The sequence below is a fragment of the Mustela nigripes genome, chromosome 2 (genome assembly GCF_022355385.1).
Source record: "Mustela nigripes isolate SB6536 chromosome 2, MUSNIG.SB6536, whole genome shotgun sequence".
Taxonomy (NCBI): domain Eukaryota; kingdom Metazoa; phylum Chordata; class Mammalia; order Carnivora; family Mustelidae; genus Mustela; species Mustela nigripes.
In genome coordinates this window covers 141,614,918-141,635,621 of record NC_081558.1, presented here as the reverse complement: position 1 = coordinate 141,635,621, position 20,704 = coordinate 141,614,918, and the positions used below count along the sequence as shown (strand labels likewise).

The window sequence follows — 20,704 nt, the reverse complement described above, 5'->3', positions numbered from 1 at the left end:
TTAAGAAATGTCTCAAGCCCAAAAAGAGTATTGCAAATGTGCTTCTCATTTATTCAGCTGCATTATTGAAGGCATTAGAGGATTCAGTTCATTTCTCTCATCACTAAAATATAGAAATCTTATTGCCAATATTAAAATAATAAAACATTTTATTGAGAATTGACATTCACTTGAAGATGTCTGATTGAACGTTCTGTTTCCCCAATATCCCTAACACGGTAATTAGAGCACGTGCCCGTGTATGTCTTGTGTGCCTGTAGGTGTGTTGGTCTACCGTCCTTCCAGGTACGTATCCTTTATAAAGGATTATGGAGTAGTACATAAGTTACAGTTAAAAGTAGAATAACTATATGAGGCAAACAGGTACATTCACCAACTAATGTTTAGGAATTTGCTCTGAAGTATTTATTTAATACCATTTTCTGGTTCTCTGCACTGATAGCAAGCAGGACTTATGAAAATGTAGACCCTACGTGGAAATAAAATGAAAGATACTCTGATAGGCAGGTGTCAGTTTGAATACACCATCACTCCAATAGTTTTTAAGGCTTGAGATCAAACAGTTGGTAGAGATGTTATTAAGAATCTTCTGTGTCTTAATAAATTGATCTCCATTGCTCTTTTCTTCCATTGGTGTTCAACTCTAACCAATTCATACATCAACAGTTTTGTTTATAAATGACCTGACACTCATGGATTCGGAAAATGCATTCCCTTTACATACCAAGAATTGTCAGGCATGTTTTTTAGGAGGAATATGCCATGCTAATACAATAATTTTTTGGCAAGAAAATGAAGCACCTATATTTCACTTCAATAGTTCTGTGATAAATGAAGTATAATTAAATGTGCAGATTCTGCAACATTCACTTAAATATTAATTTGGGTTCTTTTATATTCTAGGCACTGTGGTAGGCATTGAATACATAATGGTTAACATAAGCAGATATAATTATACAAGTGCAATTATAAAATTTAGACAACCCTCAAATTTTATATTGGCCATTGCAGAAATAATGACATATTATTATAGTTCTTAACGCCACAAAATTTAAATAATTTTTTCAGGTGATTAAAACCTATTATTTATAGATGTCAGTAAATATTTATTTTACATGAAATAAACAAATGAGAACTCTATCCATGTTCGTTTCCTATGTATCAGGGATGTATTTTATTTTCATGTAAAGAAAAGTACCACTGTATGCTTAGAATATGCTTTTACTATTATGCAAGAGAAATGGCATCACAAAGTATTGCAGAAAGAGAAAACTCAATTTTGAGTGGCAGCGCAATATTCTGAGTTTGAAAGGTCAGACTGGTACAGGAGGCTCGGGTTTGCCACTCAATCTCATGCAGAATGCTGTGACAGCCAGGGCTGATACAGCTGAAAATATCTGTAGCCTTGGAAGCCTTGTAAGTTTCAGAAGGTCATTTTGGCATCTAGTAGGAACACTGATTCCCATGGAAGGTCAAACTGGATAGCCTGGCCAAAAAAAAAAAAAAAAAAAAATAGGTTGCGGAACCCAGCCGTTGTAGATTTTAGACTAATTGTCCCTTGCAGTAACTGGGTATCCTCATCCAGCATGACCATCTTTCGGTGAAATATTTTTAGAGGAGTACACTTTACTTGATGGTGAATTCTAGATTTTATTTATTTATCTGACACACACATACATAGAGAGAGAGAGAGAGAGAGAGAGAGGCCGATACTGGGCTCCATCCCAGGACCCTGGGATCATGACCTGAGCTGAAGGCATACGCTTAACAACTGAGCTACCTGGGCACCCCTTGATGGTGAATGCTAAGAAGTTCTCTTTTCTCTTCTGAAACTTCTAAGTATCCCATCTACAACCTTACCTGGTACCAGGACAAACATTACTTCCATTTTATGTGTGATGTATGCTCCATCCAAAAAGATGTGAGTCGGCTTATAACAGTAAAGTGCACATAAAATAGGACTGTAAAAAAGAGACCTAACAAATCAATTAGAAGGAAAAGGGATAAAACAAGTACTTGAGATGAAATCGAGCCCTAAATTTATCTCTCAGCTTTCTGGCAACCAAAGCAAAAGCTTTAGGAAGTAGAAAAATCCCGAGTTTACTTAATAGGACCTCTTCAGATCTCATGTATGGTCTTATTTTTAGCCCTTAGGGTGTTAAGTTAAATAGTCTGACTCCGTCCTTGGGTGAAATCTTGGAATGGATGAATTCCAATTAATTAAGAAGTGAGGCCCAGATTCTTCAGCCTGGCCTTCAAGGCCCTTACTGATTTGGTTCCAGTCCTCAAACACAGCTTTATTTCCCACCAGCCCCATGGCACGTGGGTGCTCCATTCGGACTAGTTCCCCCAGTGCTCGTGTTCTGTGCTTTCCCATACCCCTGTCTTTTCTGGCTCTATTCCTGCCTTCTGGATTGCCATGCCTTTTTGTCTCTAACCAAATGAGATTCATCCTTCTGTCTTTCCATCTTAAATGTCTTATGCATCATGAAACCACCCCTGACCTCTCTCCTTTAACTCCCCGAACTTTATTGTTCTCTCTGTTGTGTACTTCTCACTTTTTTTTTAACTGTGTACAGAAAAGGTGTGTTTGTTTTATGTTCCCCTGTAAGTGGTAAATTCTTCACAGCTGAATCCATGTATTAATACCCTCTGTAGGGGCTCCTGGGTGGCTCAGTGGGTTAAAGCCTCTGCCTTCGGCTCAGGTCATAATCCCAGGGTCCTGGGATTGAGCCCCGAATAGGGCTCTCTGCTCAGCAGGGAACCTGCTTCCTCCTCTCTCTCTGCCTGCCTCTCTGCCTACTTGTGATTTTTGTCAAATAAATAAATAAAATCTTAAAAAAAATACCCTCTATGTCTAGGTTATGTATAAAGGGCCATCAATAAACTGTTTATATAATCAAGACATAGATATAATCTTATCTGTGTATTGTTTATTTTTGATGAATGTGTTTATTCATTTAACAAGGTTATTGTATGTGTTGGACATATTTGGATTTCTTTTAGGAAAATATTTCTTTTTCTAGGAGAGTGGAGAAGAAAAAAGAGAACTGAAAATAAATAAACGAATAAAAAATAAATAAGCTATTTTTAATTGTTTTGACTTTGCACCTTCATGTTTGAAAGCAATGCATTATTTACCATTTCTTTGTGGCATAAGGCAACTAATATAATACAGAACAGGTTTGTTACATGTAAAAGAAAAGTATCATTTATGCTGTTTCAAACCCTTAGTGCTTTCTCTCTAGTGTACTTTTCCATAGTTTTAACAGCTGTCAAAAGATCTGTCCAACTCTACATGGCTTAGAAGTGTTTTAGACAGTTACTCTATCCCCTTCACTGCTTTTCAAACACTGTTTTAGTAGTTGATATAGATCAGCCTTACTATATGCAGACTTGCTTAGCACATATTCAATTTTATACTTTTAGAGCAGCATTTCGTTTTACTTATAGGGAAGGTTTCTAGCTGATACATTTTAAGCTCCTGTAATGAAAGCTCTGAAGAAAATGTGGGTTCTTCTTGCTCAGAGGGCAGACAAAAATAAAATCATGCTCACAGACCTCTTCCTCAACAATTAATATTGAAATCAGTTACTGAGTATTTACAACCCTGTAATGCATTAATTACTAGATTAAAATTGATTAACAGTCTCAAGAAGCTAATAGACATGGTGTGTAATTTTCACATCCCTAAATGTACATTATTAGTGTCGAGTGAATACCCATGGACATACAAGGACAGTAGCAACCATCTCTCAGCTTTGTAAGGGACCATCTTATCTCCTTTAGAATCTATATGCGAGCCTTTTTCTTTCACTTAAATCTCAGCACAAACCCTGGGTGATACAGTTGTTGCTGCTCTACCATATCCCACTCCAGCCTCATTCTCTCTGTTTTTATCCTAGTTATGGTCATTGTCATTTTTGTAAAGCTTGATGTTAAATTGCCAGCATGTGTTGTGAAAAAAATTTTAAAGATGGAATTAGAAGACCTGATTTGGGATCCCGATTCTGCCATTTAATTGGCTTAGGGGACTTAAGTGAGTCAGTCAAACCGTATAAGCTTCAGTTTGTTTGTTCACAAAGGGCAATATAATAGAACCAACTCTTAAGAGCTGTGAGGGTCAGGGCGCCTGGGTGGCTCAGTGGGTTAAGCCACTGCCTTCGGCTCAGGTCATGATCCCAGTGTTCTGGGATGGAGCCACACATGGGGCTCTCTCCTCAGCGGGGAGCCTGCTTCCTCCTCTCTCTCTCTGCCTGCCTCTCTGCCTACTTGTGATCTCTCTGTCAAATAAATTAAAAAAAAAAAAATCTTAAAAAAAAAAAAGAGCTGTGAGGATCAAATGGCAACAATCAGGTAAAAATAATTGTATACCTATATATAAAATACTATTTGCTGTGTTGTACAATCATAGAATGTATGTGTTCTGGAGGAAAAAACAAATTTTTCTACTTGGCTCCTCCAGTAGAAACTTGCTATTAAAGAATCAGATGAACACCTGCAGATTTTGTATAAAAACTCAAAAAAGAAATGTAGCATAAACCAACTTCTCAAAAGTTCATCACTTCAAGGGTTTATTACTTAATAAAAGAGAGAGCATAGTTTGTAGTTTTATCCAGAGTAAAGTGGTTCTTATTGTAAGAAGATTAAGTAATTTCTCCCCCCCCCCATTAATTTTAACAGAGTTTTTACTTTAATTTAAATGAAGAGCTAGGAAATAAGTCAATCAGAAAAAGACAATTAGATGATTTCACTCAGATGTGGAATGTAAGAAACAAAATGGAGACACATAGAGGAAGGGAGGGAAAAATAAAAGAAGACAAAATCAGAGAGGGAGACAAACCATAAGGGACTCTTAATCATAGGTAACAAACTGAGGGTTGCTGGAGGGGAGAGGGTGGGGGTTGGGGTAACTGGGTGGTGGACATTAAGGAGGACATGTGATGTAATGAACACTGAGTGTTATGTAAGATTGATGAATCCCTGAACTCTACCTCTGAAACTAATAACACACTATATGTTAATTAATTGAATTTAACTAAATAAAATAAATGAAGAGCTAGTTTTTTGTTATATATGAAGACCATGATTTGACTAATTCCCTCATAAAAGTTTTTCCTTATTCTTTGGATACGCATACACAGATGCACACACAAACATATGTAGATACCTACCCATCCATTCATAAATTAATTCCTATTTCATACATACCTATGTTATCAACAGTTGATCTTATATTGTGGTGATTGAGTAGGTGCTTAATTGTTTCTTCATCTTTTTACAAAATGACTTCACTATTATAAATTATTCTCATTGTTAGTGAGAAATAAGAAATCTAAGTATCACTGCCTTTAAAGAATTTAGTGTGTGTGTTTATACACATAATGGTTTATTGGACATTTAAATGATAGAACAAAATGAAGTTTGAAGATCTCATTATGATTGCCTTTTAAATATAACCAGTGCATTCCTTCAGATATACTGGGAAGTTTTTGGGTGTTTTTTTAGTAAGCTAAGTAACTTTTGCATGCTAACTTGGAGTGACTGTTGAACAGGGTGAGAATATAAGTGGTTTGAGACATGATGAGTAGTATCTTAGAGTGATGTGGAGGAACATGCATGGTGCCTGATTAAAAATGATACTTTAAAAAGTGAATATAACAGAATTTTGCATAACATTTTGCAGGTGGGTCAAGTTTTTAAAGTAATTCATAGATTTTAGTAAAAAGCCTTGTTACCAAATCTCAAATAGTCCGACTTTTCAGGACAGATATTCTGAGTTCTTTGGAAGTTTTTGGGTAGATATCTAGGAAACAGTCTGGTGGAAGTAATATTTTAGGTTCAGTTGATTATAATTGCCAAAATTTAATGAGATTAAGAATAACCCAGAGGAGTTCAATTAAAATGTAGATTCCTGGTCTTTATCCTCAATTGGTTTAAGGTAGGCCTTAGGAATATATATATATATATATATATATATATATATATTTTTTTTTTTTTTTTTTTTTTTTTAAGACAGATCACAAGCAGGCAGAGGCAGGCAGAGAGAGAGGAGGAAGCAGGCTCCCCACTGAGCAGAGAGCCCGATGTGGGGCTCGATCCCAGGACCCTGGAATCAATGACCTGAGCCGAAAGCAGAGGCTTTAACCCACCGAGCCACTCAGGTGCCCCAGGAATATATATATTTTAATAGTCATCCCCCAGGTGACTGATGCAGATAGTCCAAGACTCTAGAGCATCAGTATCCAAGAACAAAAAGTGTCCCTGTTAATAAACTGTTGGCAGTTCTTTGAGTTTATTAGTGACCATCAGTGCACTGTAATTGGCCATGGAAAGCTGGTCATTGCTTTTTAAGTGTATCTGATGCTGATGGAGACACACAGAACCTTAATCACTGTCTCATTAGAAGGGTGTGGTCGGCTCTTGGGATTTCCACGTGTGACAGCATTTTTGAAATCGCAGAACCTTATAGGTAATTAAAATAACTAAGAAGGGGGTGTTCTTTTTCTATTTAGCAAAGGACCCAAACGTCAGATCCCATATTAGTTTGTTCATAGCCTCTTCAGTCCGTGTACTCTTTTGGAAAGTACAGAATGCTAAGAATGAAATCTTTGATCTCCTAGGAGAAGCAAGACCGACCTTACACTTGACAACATGGTAAAGTCACGTTGTGAAAAAGAATTAAAGCATTCAAAATGCCTATATTTTGCCAGCGAACCATCGTATGTTGGTACTTGTTTATTCTGTGAGCTGTTACTTAGTAACTAAGGAAGAGTTTGAGGAAGGCAGAGTGAGGGGAGAATGTTTTATTCTCTAACAGGACATATGTCTATTGGCAAAATCCTACAAGAATACATACTTACCTTTGTCCTTTTAATTGGATGGACTTGGTGCCTTAGGAAAGCCCTCTACTCCAGGGTCAGAAATGACTACATGAGGAGTCCCAGCCTCGGGGGAAATTACCACATGAGAAAATGTGTGTAGGCCTACATGAGTTCACCACACTTCTATTGTGCCTTAGCTAGTTTGATAATGCCTTGCATTATTTATAGTAGTTGTCAGAAACCATTTCCTTTAGTCAATTTGTGTCTAAAAAAGGAGATAGGGGGGAGCAGGATATTTTCTGACATTTGTAGAAATAATGTGTTAAAAAAAAGCATTCCCTTAATCATATGACATTGTGCTGTCAGTGATTTCCAAATATAACATGCTCTGCAGACTCTGTTAACTACACAGTCTGTTTTTATTAATAAGAAAAGAATAGTAAGCTGTATATTGTCCTTTTTGATACTCTGTCAACCCAGACATTCATTCAGACTCCCAGTTCTTGTTCTTCAGCAAATTATTACAAAATGTAAACATTAGGATTGTTTTACGGTAAAATGGTTTATTTTGAGATAATGGGAGTTGAAAAACTGATTTTACAAATGTTTTCATTGATTAGCTGCCATTCTGAGGGCTAACGGTTGAAAATATTTTGTGAAATACAAAGACAAGCTTTTAAGTTCTGCTTCTAGGAGGAAAGACGCATCATACCTTTGGCCTATTCCCACAACAGAAGTTTACAATCTTTTTGTTGTTGTTGTTTTTGAAATTTACAGTCTAGATATAGGGATTGTATCTTTTAAAGGCCTGGAGTAGATTTAGCAATATAGAAAAGCAGTGTTCACTGTTGGTGGAGGCACAGATTGGTGAAAATTTTCTTATAAGAAGCTCATTGTTTGTAGTTACTATATACATATACATTATGTTGTAAGTATGTTATTGAAACCACTCAGTGTAAGAATAGTTTTATACATGCATTATAGTGTTGCTTATGAGAAGTTTGCATTAACCTAGGTGGCTGCTATTAAAAAAAAATGGACAAAGAATGGAAAAATACATAGTTTTTGAAAAGTATTTATATTGACCTATGTGTATTGACAAAGAAAGGTCATCTTATGTCCTGGAAAGCAAGCCTCAGAAAAATATGCTTGTTAGTGTGCTTCCATAATTTCCATAAGATAAACTTATGAGTGTGTATATGTAGGAATGTTTATGTGTATGTGAATGCGCATAGATATACTGCATATACTGTACTAATAAGAGGTTACTTTTGGCATGGTAGGGGGTCTGATTTGGCAGTGGAGTGGGGTGGGAGCGTTCAGCTGGACTTTATTAAAACCCTTCTGTATAATTCAAATTTATTATAATTGAAAAGCATTCATTTAGCGATGTCTAAAACCAATGAAAGGGAGAAAGAAAAGATGTAGACTTGATGTATGTAATTCATGTAAATTACTTGCTAGAGATTTTTGTTCATCATTTTAATTTGTACTTTACTATCTCTTCCACTATTTAGTAGTTTCTATCTCTATACAGAGAATAGCCGTATAATTTATACCCTGCTTCACAGTACCCCCAAAAAGCAGAACCATAGTTAAGAGTGCAGATTGTCAATTGACTTCGGAATTATTTAGATTATTGTAGTCACTGGCAGAATGGAAGTCTAGGTCTGGAGGGAGAAAAGAGGCTTAAAACTTAAATAAACTGTATTTGGTCCAAATTTTAATTTGTTCCTGAGCCTTATAACTCTCATATGAGAATCCTTTATTCTCATAGTCCTAATTGTATCACTTCATAGGTTTTTATTTTATTTGACATCTCTTTCTGAATGTGAGTTCTGTGAAGACATGACATTTTCATGTATGTCTGCCAAAAAGATCCTGTGTATCAGTGACTTAGAGATTCTAGGTCTGCATCATTTGATGCATTTATAATGAGATTTCAGTTCTTAGATATGTTAGAAATTCAAGGACTTAGAGGAACACAAAGGTGTGGTAAACAGTGTACATGTAGCTAAAAAAGCAGGTATCATATAGACAAATCCTCTTTCCAGTTAATATTATGTTTTCAGACTTGCAGATTTCAGTGTGTTTCTCTTTTTATAAAAACTCGGTATATTTACACACACACATACACATACACACACACCCCACAGGAATGTTATGCAGCCATAAAAAGAATTAGACTTTGCTGTTTGCAACAACATGGGCATACCTAGGGGGAGGTTATTATGCTAAGTGAAGTAATCAGACTGAGAAAGACAGATACCATATGATTTCACTAATATGTGGAATCTAAAAAAAAAAAAAATGAATAAGCCAACAAAAAGCAGAATCAAACCTATAAATACAGAGAACAAACTAATGGTTGTCAGAGCGGAGGGGGTAAGAGGATAGGCAAAATGGGAAATAAGAGTAAGAAATACAAGTTTCCAGTTAAGGAATGAATAATTCTTGGGAATAAAAGGCACAGTATCTTCAGTGATATTATAGAAGCATTGTATGGTAACAGATGGTAACTCCACTTTGGTGAGTGTAGCATAATATATAAACTTGTCCAGTCACTGTGTTGTATATTTGAAACTAATATAACATTGTGTGTCAACTATATTCAAATAAAAAAAATTATGTTAAGCCCTGTAAGAAATACTGAGACCTATAGGTATGAACTAAATATGCCTCCCTATGTGGACTGGCTTTTAAAATTCTAGACTTCTGCAAAATTCAGCTTGAAGATCTGGGTTATTATATAGCAATTGCAACAATGTGAGCATAATTTGTTGTTGCGTGCATCTCAGACTTAGTTAAGTGTGTGAGTTATAGGGAATCTTCTTCAAAGGATACTTAAGCTACACTGAAGTGAAAGTAGGAGTTACCAGTGCATGTCCTTGTTTCATTACATATCTTCCTTCATCCTTTAAATTAGGGAAAAGCAATAGGGTCTTGACTCACTATTAATTAGGGAAAATAGAATTCTTCTTTATATGTGAGTGTGTGTGAATTTGTGATTTTTTTAAAAGCTGAAGTTAAACAGATTCTAATATTTTATTGTTATCAGAAATAAGTTTATTTAAAAAGATAGATTTTAAGGTTAAATATGTCAATAGAAATATTTATAGAATGATTTATATTTATAGGATGATTTATAGCTTGAGTATTTGTAAAGTTTGCAGTAAGTATTTTGACTGAGTATTTGTAAAGTTTGCAGTTAGAGATACATTTGTAAAATGATAGAGATTTTTGCTGATTAAATGGAAAAAAATTGTTTATGTACTATGTTGTGTCATGAGAAGTCCACTAATTACTTAAATTGGATCCATTAATATAATACCATACTATATTTATAATTGGTTTCATTCATTATATTCTGAAGAATAATTATCTCTTTATAATAATAGAGATCTCTTTATTTAACTATTAACATACATTTTACTTAGATTTCTCATAATGATTAATAATTGTCCACATATTTTGGGCTGTCTTCAATAGAAATAAATCAGTGAAATTTCCCAGATTGAGGTTGCTGTGTTAGGGTTTAAATCAGACCTATCTGGAAATTCAAGATTCATCTGTTAAAGTGGAGGTTTTGTACTTATATATACTTGACAGTATTGAGGGTTATTGCCACATTAGGATTTTAAAAATTCTGAGAAGTGTGACAACTATGATTAAATCTGGCTCTAATAGATATACTTTATTTTTGGTGTACTCTGACTCACATGCACTGTCTATGTACATATGTATACACACATATATTTATACATATATATATACACAAATATATGTACACATACATATGTATGTCATATATATATATATATATATATATATATATATATATATGGTCATTTCTTCTCATGTAGACTTTATAATTTAGCTCAATTGGTTGAGTCTGCTCAAGTGAAAAACAGGCACAGGTTAATTGTGGAGAGGACCTTAATGACCACCAGTTGTGAGAGTGATTTCTGCCTTGGAAGGAAAGTTGGGACAGTGGGACAGAGAGGTATGCATGTAGCAGATCTCACTGATGCACGGGGCGCCATGTTTTCTCACTGACCAACTTCATAGTTCTTTTTGAGTTGGGCAATAACACTATTAGGGAAGCATAGATGAATTTGCTACCATTTCTCATGCAATGGAGATCATATTTAAACATGTTTTAAGTTGAAGTGCCACCAACCTTGTAGGAAGTTAGGTGATACTATTCAAAAGATAGAAATGTAAAAAATTTAAAACTAAGATTGTGGTGCCCCCAGTTACTATGCCAAATAAAATTAACTCATTTGGGTAAACTTTAGAATCAAAGTCTATAATTATGGCATTGCACTGAGAATAACAATATCACGTTTTGGCATTCTCAGTTTTGTCATGCTAATTTCACACTGGTAGATTCCATTTGGGTCAGTGTATTGCTGTTCCTGAAAATGGCCAGAATGGCGAGATTTGTTAGCTCTTGAGCACCTAGCAGCATTATTAATTTTGTTGTAGTTTGTGTACTGATTTCCTGTTTGTTATTTTGAAATATTAAATGATACGGACAGCTCAGAAATGACTGTGTTAAGGTTAACAAGATGACTTCTTTGTATAATATGTAAAGTAGACAAAACACTAAATACGCTTAATGTTTTTTCCTGAAGAACGATAAAGTGACATTATAGTATTATGTCATTATACTTTCTTGTAGAATAGCCGGAAATGTTAAAAAGCTGCCTGTTTGAATATCCTCAGAAAAAATTGCAAATTTTCCCTTCTTTTGCCAGAACTGAAGACTGATTCTGTCAGGAAGTCACAGATGATTATTTAGGTGTTTTAAATTTGCAAAGCCACATGTAACTATTTCACATTATTCTGTGGATAAGAAAATCTTCCATCAAATTCATAATTGAGGAGGTACATAAATACAGTCTTTGTTGACTTCATTGCCTCATGCTCTCTTTCCGGTGAGTGGAGTTTGATGCTGGTTTCAGTCAGTTATAAAGGTGACAGAGCTAGTGTATCAAACAGGCCTTGTACCTTTTGTAAAGTACTTACAAACTAGTATGCAGATATACTAAGAAATATTTACTCATCCCACAAACAGACTGCTGGCTTTCTCTGGATGAGGCACTTTCGGTTCTGGCTGTTGAGTGGAGAACTGGCTTGGAGAGCTGCCTGCTGTCATGGAACTTACATATTAATGGCAAAAGTAGATGATAAGCAGATAGTAAAATAGTTACATAATATTACACCAAATACTAATAAGTGCCTCAAAGAAAAAAAAAAGGTTCTTCCTTTTCTTCCTTTTCTTTCTTAGAAAGGTAAAGGTCTGGCAAGCCTGTGCTGGTGTTGAGAGGAACAGAAAGTTGGATACTCTTTGATAGTGGCTGGAAAAGCTTCCAGGAAGATAACTTTGCAGTAGGGACCAGATGAAGACCAAATTAGGTGCAAAGCTAGTGAGCCAGTATACAGAAGAAGTACAGACTGCCATCATGATGTTTATCTTCTAACGGTCTTAAGGCTTTTAAATTTTTTTTTTTAATTTTGCCTGATACAGGAGACAATTCAAAATTCACTTTTTAATCATTGCATCGAAGCTTCCTGTTTTCTTTGGTCTTAAATATCAACACTGGAGGGACAATAATCATTTTTCTATTGAGTGCTATTCAATTAGTTGCTTTTGGAATTCTAATCTCTGGCAATAGTGTATCTTCTAATCATGGCCCCTTCATTATCCTTCTGGTAAGGGATCACTTGGTGATTTAGGATATAGAGCCCTCCAGAATTGTAAAGGAGTACTTTGACAGACCATAGATGACTTATTTGAGTTTAGTAAACTTTCCTTTTCTTGGCAGCAGCTTGTCACTCTAACACCGTGCAATGTGTCCGAGTGGCCGGGCCCATTAATAGTCAGCATGTGTGGTTAAAAGTTATCTTTTTTTCTCAGCAGTATTTCTAAAACTTCAGTTATTTTCATATCTCCTTCATGATTTTTGCCAATATATTTACTTAGGGTTTTTGTTTTTGTTTGCTTGTTTGTTTTTGGTATATTAGTTTTACTCTCTAAATTACTTTTATTAAATGTTAGCTTCTTTCTAAGCAATGCTATCCATGTAATCACAGGCTTGATGAGCTAGTTTTTGCATTCTGAAGCATCTATTAAAATATGTTGTTTCTGCCTCACTTAAAATGGCCATGGGTGCTACCAGTAGTGTGCTTACCCCTTGCTGAGAAACACTGATCTCAGCTTTTTGTTATATGGAGTTGAATACTGCTGAAGACTGCATTAACCCATTCAGACTGCAGTTTTCCCCCTGTAATAACTAACGGTCTTGTTACTCTATTTAGTACCTTAATGAGTAGAGAAATTGCTGTACAGCTTCCAGAAATGCCTAGTTGGTTTGCGTACTGAAATCTGTTAATATTTGGGGCAAGACCTGGACAAAATTGTACTGTGAGTTAATTCACTAATGTCATGCATTGCTAATTATGGACTTGATGACATTAGTGAGTCTGGGGGAAAAGTTATGGTTTGGGGCAAGGGGCTTCTTTTTGTCAACTTCAAATGTTGTGTGGTGAAATTGACTTTCTTTTCCAATTATGTTGAAGCTGTCTTAGTAAATAAAAAATAAAACAAAGTGAAACAAAACAAAAAAAAATAAAACCAAACCTCAAATAATTACTTTGTTAACTTCCTTAATATGTAAGCTATTTCAAAATCAAAAGCTTATGAAAAATGTCCCCCAAATTCCCAGCTAACTGCTCTGGGAGGCAGTAGGACCAAACTCCCTATATATGGTTCAAAAGAACTGAAATGATGATCACACGTATATGACTAAGACATTTAGCCTTGCTCATAGAAGCCATCCAGTTCTCCAAAACAGAATTTCAGTCTTCTACCTTGCAAGCACCCATTTAGCCTCTATTGCAGTATGTAGGCAGCCCTTAAGTAGCCATACAAAGCTATCCACTGTCCGTTTTGATGCTAATATATACTGTGCGACTCATTATTAGCAATATACCACACTGTTTTACTTTATCCTTGATCCTTTTCTTAGCTTCCTACCCTCCAGCTTTACATTCATGTCTTTTCCTATTTCCCTCTTCGTATCTTAAAGTAGAAAATGTATGTGATTTCTGATATTACTCAAGGAGAAACTGGATCTTGCTTCTTACAGCAGAACATGCTTATTTGTAGAATGTGTCACGTCATGGGAGAAGCTCTTCAGTTAGTGTTTGGAGTTTGATCAATAGGTACCAGAGGGCTTGTGGTTATATCCGTTTTAAGAAGTTTGATTCTTACTGCAAAACTATTAAATGGTCCAATTTTTTTTTCTTTTTTTTTTGGTGCAGGGAAGTTTATTATAATATGTTGAAGTATAGGTCAAGCATTTCCTTCAGAAACAATTTACCTCTTAGTAAATATCTTTACAGTAGAAATATTTTCCTCAGTAATATTTACAAACAACACATAATTTTAGAACAAATAGGTTTGTAAGAATTCTTACAATGCAGACATTACCCATACACTTTAAGCACCTTCTCTATCTCTAGAATAAATATCCATTACTAATTGAAATAATGTTTTGAGAATTCAGTATTGATCCAAATCCCACACAATCTTAATTTACTTTGATCCTTTTCCAACTATGAAGATTTCCAGTCTTCCTTCAAGTTCTTCTGTTTGAATAAAGAGGATTATAAAATAGTACTATAATCTGATACCAGAAGTTTAGATATAATCTCAGTTCTTTACCCCAGTGCCCCATATCAAGGACTGCAACACTCATTGCCTGGTGCAGCTACACTAACAGAGCATAAAGGTTGGTGTCCATTTTGACTGCTCAGTCTCTGTGCCTAGATAATAGGAAACATTTTGACTATCATCTTTGCCTATACATTTGGCAATTAAAATAGTACTGAACTTACAAATACATGTCTATCTATAATTTTTTTCAGGAACTCTTTTTGAAGTGAGTAGAATATCTCTGCTACAGAAAAATAAAAATGTCCAAAATACCCATTTGCAAGCATTTTACTAATTAAAGTGTGTTTTGTGCCTGAGTGAGATTAAGCTTGGAGCATGGTTAAAAAAAAAAAGGAAAAATAATCAACTCTGGAAATGGATTTTGTGGTTGTATTTAGACATAACCACTGACCAATGAAGATATTTCTAGTGATACCATTATCCTTTTTCATGCTGTGGGACCTGGGCCCTGCAGGTCATGATGAACTATTTCCTTGCTGTTGGGGATGTGTCCTTATATACATGTTTATTCCTGTGAGTTTGAATAAAATTTATTCATTTATCAAACATTTTAAAGGCATCTGTTATGTTCCAGGAACTGGGATAAAATAAAAAGTGGTGGTAGGCCCTGTTGTCGGGGAATTTATAACCTTGGGGGCCAAAGTTCCAAGAGCTATAACGTACCGAGGCTGTTCTGAGATGGATAGTGTTTAGTATAGTTGGTGCAGCCGTCCAGAGAAGGTGATATTTGAATAGCAACTTAAATAAGAAGGGATTTACCAAGCCAAAGGGATGAGGAAGTGTGTCACACCAAACAAAGGGTTAACACGTAACCATTCCTGGAGCTACACCAGCATAGTACACGCCAAGAGGCTTCCCAGCTCTCGGCAGCTCCTCTCTCTGAGGGAGGGTACTACAGGGGCAGCAATGGGAGAAATCAAAAGGTTAGAATGTGTCGGTTCAAGACAGGAAAGGTTCAAGAAAGAGAGAACTATAGCTGCTGTTAGAGGTCAAGTAAACATAAGGACTTGGGTAGTCTTTGGATTTGGCTCAAACTGGAGCCTTGATGGCCATTGCTGAACAGAAAGTAGGGAGTGTGGAGGTCACACTGATACAGATTCAAAACTGAAGAAGCAGAAAAACGGCACATGGAGATGACTCTTTAGACATGGGTCTGGGAACAACTGATGAAGAGCATTAGGGAGAGGAAGGACACGTAGCTAGGCAGGGTCCCCTTTCTCCTGCCACACCACCTCCTCGAGTTCAGAGCTACCTCGGTATGTTGAGGACTAAGAGAAAGCATGTGGTCAAGGCCGGTTATTCACGGGTAGAGGGAATGTAAAGGGAATGGGTGTTTTGAGAAGGAGTGAGTCAAGGCAGATGCTTACGGTGTGCAAGGGAAGGCAAAACTGGAAGAGAAAAATGAAACATACAGAAAGATTGTTTAAAGATGGGTGGTGGGAAGATGAGACCTCTCTCTCCTGCCTGAGAGCTGCTCTTTTCACTATGAAATATCTGTGACATGTAAGACCATCATCTGCTGCTAGGGAGAGGAATATGGAGGAGGAAGGGCTTGAAAGTGTTGAAGCTTTAGAAAAGCTGCTGTGTGGAATGTCTGAGGGAGCTGTCCAGGGCTGGGGGAGGATTCCTGGGCAGTGGGAGGGCCCCTGTGACCTGAGAATAGAATAATTGATAGAGGCAGTGATGGTGTGTGTGTTTGTGTTCATGTGTTTTGTTATACATTTGTTTATAGGGTGTGTTCATATGTGTGTTTATGTATTTCTGTGCCCTAAAGGTAATTCCAGTCCGGATGTAGTAATCAATCATTTAATTTACCAAAGTTACAGAGCTCCATATATTTTCCATCACTGTGCGGGGCACTGGGGTTCTGAGACGAGTGACATTGTTTCTGACCTATAATTTAGTGGGTCATACATAGAAGGGAGTAACACACCATATGGGGATGCAAAGATAATTCAGAAAAGGCTGTGCCAATAAATGGGTGGGTGGAGATGGAGAAAGTGACATCTTGGGTGTTTCTTGGAGAAGTGACATCTTAGCTGGCTTCCAAATTAGGTGAATGGTTACAGGTGAAGCACTTGAAGATTCCAGAGAGAAGGACAGAAGAGGTTGTTGGCCGTAGCTGGATACATGCTAAAGGTCTGGAGTAGTTGAGAAATCCCGAGTGTAGAGCAGAGTCAGGAGGGTGGATGAATCTTAGAGTTTATGACCAACTTGACTTTGTTTTTATATATTTAGGAGGTAGGACCAGAAAGTTTTTTGAAAATAAAAATATTTCTTGAGTTGGTTCTTTTTAGCTCCCCCTTTTTTTTAAGTTGTAGTCTTACTACAGTGTTCCTTAAACCTGGCTTCTGCTAGTTTTTTTTTTTTTTTGTTGTTGTTGTTGTTTGTTTTGTTTTGTTTTTAAATTAGTATTAAGAATGACAGTATTGGGGCACCTAGGTGGCTCAGTAGGTTAAAGCATCTGCCCTTCTGCTCAGGTCATGATCCCAGGGTTCTGGGATTGAGCCCTGCTTTGGGCTCTCGGCTCAGTGGAGACTCTGCTTTTTCCTCTCCCTTTGCCTCCCATCATGCTTGCTCTCCCTCGCAAACAAATAAATAAAATCTTAAAAAAAAAAAAAAAAAAAGAAGAAAGACACTATTAATCCTAAAAGAAAATTTTTCAGAATTCTGCTAGATATCCATAGGTAGATCTATTCAGGTTCTATATTTACACATTTATATCCTGTATTCCGGTTTCCAAATCATGGTTCCACATGTACCATATGCTAATTGACCATATTTGGCCTTAGAAGAAGTGTGATCAAACATTATTATATTGTGCCAGTGCCTCTGTGGAGTGGGAAATTTTTGGAGTTATTAAAGCCTTGTTTCCTTTGTTGGTAACATTCAAAAGAAAAAAAAAAACCTACGCACTTTTGTTTCTGTAAGTACTAAGCATTTTCAGAAAGTTTTTTCATCCCGGTTGAAAGAGAAAGTAAGTCGTGAGAGGCAAAAACGCCCTGCTGTTAGGAGCAGTCTCATAGTAGATCACTGGGCAACAGGGGAGCCCCCAGCCCCCAACCTCCGGCTTCGTTCGTACCTCCGAAGTGCATCGTGCTGCCCAAATCAAATTGCTCACTTAATATTTAATGTTTCTGCGATGGAATCACCTTCCCCCTTGAGGTTGACTTCAGATTTGCCAGACACACTGACAACACTGCACTCCTTATTTTCCCCACATGACCTCAGCTTCTGCTTCAAAAATGTTCAAATAAAGGATGCTTTTGTGCGCATCTCGCCTGCCTGTGATATATTGACAAAGTGTCTGCCGGCTGAATGGAATAGTTTTACAGTATGAGAGCTGCTTTCAGTGGAGGGGCAGGACTTGGGCTTTAGAAGGAAGTGAATTGGATAGGTCAGGAGAATGTACCATTTGTAAACACCCCTTTCCTTTTTTATTCACGTGTCAGGACAGCGGGAGCAGGCTGTTCAGTGCCTGTCCCTGCGCAGAGCCGGAGGGAAAAGCAGCTTGGAAGTCAGCTGCAATTTTTAAACCTTGCCTTTATTCACCGGTAATGATCTTCAAGTGCTTGGACTTGTCTTAGAAGCTGTTTTGAAACTAACATGGTTTAGTCCACTAACTGCATGTTGGGTAAATTCAAAACCCACATGCTCGTCCTCTTGCAGTGGAATAAGTCACATCTGATGGACATTTTCTGTGCTTATAGCATAGTAATGAACGTCTGACAGGCGCGACCTTTCATAAGACAACCCACACTATTGGCTTTCTGCCCAGAATATTGCTGCAACACTATCTGTGATTGGTTATCTCTCTATCATGCATTGCTTCACAAGGGGAAACGGCCCCTTTTTTTAATAAATCTACGATGGCTGGCTGCAATATGCTTCACTGTAAGTATTGTGTGTGTGTGTGTGTGTGTGTGTATGTGTGAGAGAGAGACAGAATGAGCAAGAGACAGAGAGACAGAAAAGCTGACTTGAATATTACTTAGTCTGGTAGCACATGGCAAGGTTGTGATACTGTAGGACATCAGTGAAGTGCTACTTAGTAAATCTTAACCTATCTCTTTTTTCTACAGGTTGGTACTAAGAAGTGCCTTTCCTGACGTCTCTGCTGCTTGGACCCGCTTCTAGAGCAGTCTCTGCTTTTGCCTTGCTTGCTGCCAGCTAGACTGTGACGACAGCACATCCACCCTCCACCTCTAGCCCAGACACCCCCATTTCTACTTATAATCAAGACAAAAGCTCTAAGTATCTGGCATTGCCCTAGGCTGCTTTAGTTTTAAAAGAAAAGTTTGCTGAAAAAGTAAGATCTCTTCTGCCAGGAAATCAAGGAGGAAAAAAAAATCATTTTCTCGATTTGCTCTAAACTGCTTCATCTGTCTATGCCAAACTAATCAATACCGATTGCACCACCAAACTCCATTGCAAATTCAGCTGTGAGGAGATTCCCTTTCAGACAACTTTGCTGAAAGCAGCTTGGAAATTTGGTGTCAGAGGGTCTGCCACGTTTTCATGCTTGCATTTTGGGCTCCAAATTGGCACTGGGAAGGGGTTACTGAGAGCACAAGGCTGATTCGAGGCCCTACTTTTAAACATTCATCTACTTATGAGTCTAGTATTTCTCTAAAAACCAAAACCTCTTTGAATTAACAGTTTCATGCTGTGAATTTCTAGTGGGAGATCTTTTCCTTGATATTGACAACAAAATTTTCCATGTACTTTTAAAGCAGGGAGTGGGGAAAAAAGTATTTTGGAGGGGACATTTTCACCATCATTTTACAGTTTTATCAGTTCAGCTTTTTTTGGGGGGGGTTGTTGTTGCTGGTTTTTTTTTTTTTTTGTGGGGGGGTTGGGTTTGTTGGTTTCACTGAAAAATTTAACTACCTGTAAAATCTAAACATGGCTGTTAGTGTCACACCAATTCGGGACACAAAATGGCTAACACTGGAAGTATGTAGAGAGTTCCAAAGGGGGACTTGCTCACGGCCAGACACGGAATGTAAATTTGCACATCCTTCGAAAAGCTGCCAAGTTGAAAATGGACGAGTAATCGCCTGCTTTGATTCATTGAAAGTGAGTAACTATTATATTATTTTAAGGATACGCAATAATTGAATAAAGGGGATATGGACATATAGTCCCTTGAGTTTGGAATTATGGATTGCTTTGTTAATAGTTTAGTTATACATACGGTGTGTTCTTACTAATGTTTTTGGGGGAGGGGGACTTTTATTGAGAAGCAATAGAGCCATGTCTGGCCAAACTTTGTTTGTTATGAGTAACTTCATCAGTCCTTTAATGCAGTATTTTTTTTTTTTCTAAAAGAGAGTATCAGCATACTTTTTACTTAGTTATAGCAATGTCAATGTCTATAGAAATAGTAAACATAGATAGATAGGTGTGTTAGCATATGCTTAGATTGATTTTACAAGGCCATGGCAATAGCTGAATGAAGATGATATGTTTTCCCTTGTTTGTTAAGGTGCTGCACCATTGCTTGTAAAAGAACAGATTTCTAGGCAGCTAAACTTGGCTAGAGTTTTTATATTAACACTATGAAATCGTGGGTTTCCTTTGTATTGTATAAGCATATTCTTTTAAGGCCAGAAGCAGTGAATTTTGTGGAAAATAGGGAATTAAGGTTCTCCTGCTCCAGTACTCTATCTGAGGCATAAACTTTGTTGAATGTTGAGTTTCATAAATAAGCAGAAACTTTTAAATATGAGTACTTGGATTGTTTTTTTTTTTTTTTTAGCTCCTAAACTTCTAATGTAAAATAACTTAGTTTATTTTGTTGGATCCTGATCATTTTGAAATTTGTAACAGTTTCAGCTAGAAGTGTTAAAAGTTAGCTTTTGTTGGGCAACATAATACTGAATACAAGATCTGCTTTAATATGTCTTGACATTCAGAAATGTCATTGGTTCGTATTTCAGGTATCAAGTTTGAAAATGTGCCTTTTAATAAGATAGCATATGTGTCTTTATTCTGACATTCAAGGTCAAGACTAGAAATGTGAAGATTTCTGGTACTTATTTGGTTTAATTGAATTGCCTTTAAAAACTAATGTGCCAGTAGAATTCACTCTTTGAATCTGTGGATGGCGGAGTTGGGGGGAGTCACTATTGTT

General features: G+C 36.7%; 1 protein-coding gene across 10 annotated transcripts in view; it reads left to right on the top strand.

Annotated features, from left to right (window-relative positions):
• The window catches only part of MBNL1 (muscleblind like splicing regulator 1), a 196,193-nt gene that overhangs the window by 37,760 nt on the left and 137,729 nt on the right, over window positions 1-20,704 (top strand). For 6 of the 10 annotated variants that reach the window (XM_059391718.1, XM_059391721.1, XM_059391720.1 and 3 more), the window contains one exon: window positions 18,651-19,647. The exons of 3 other annotated variants lie outside the window; for them this stretch is intronic. In XM_059391718.1, the coding sequence (XP_059247701.1) occupies window positions 19,474-19,647 (174 nt within the window). In that variant the 5' untranslated portion in view covers window positions 18,651-19,473. Of the gene's footprint in view, window positions 1-18,077; window positions 18,463-18,650; window positions 19,648-20,704 lie in introns of those variants that run through there. One more of the 10 variants, XM_059391716.1, reaches the window with a different exon arrangement.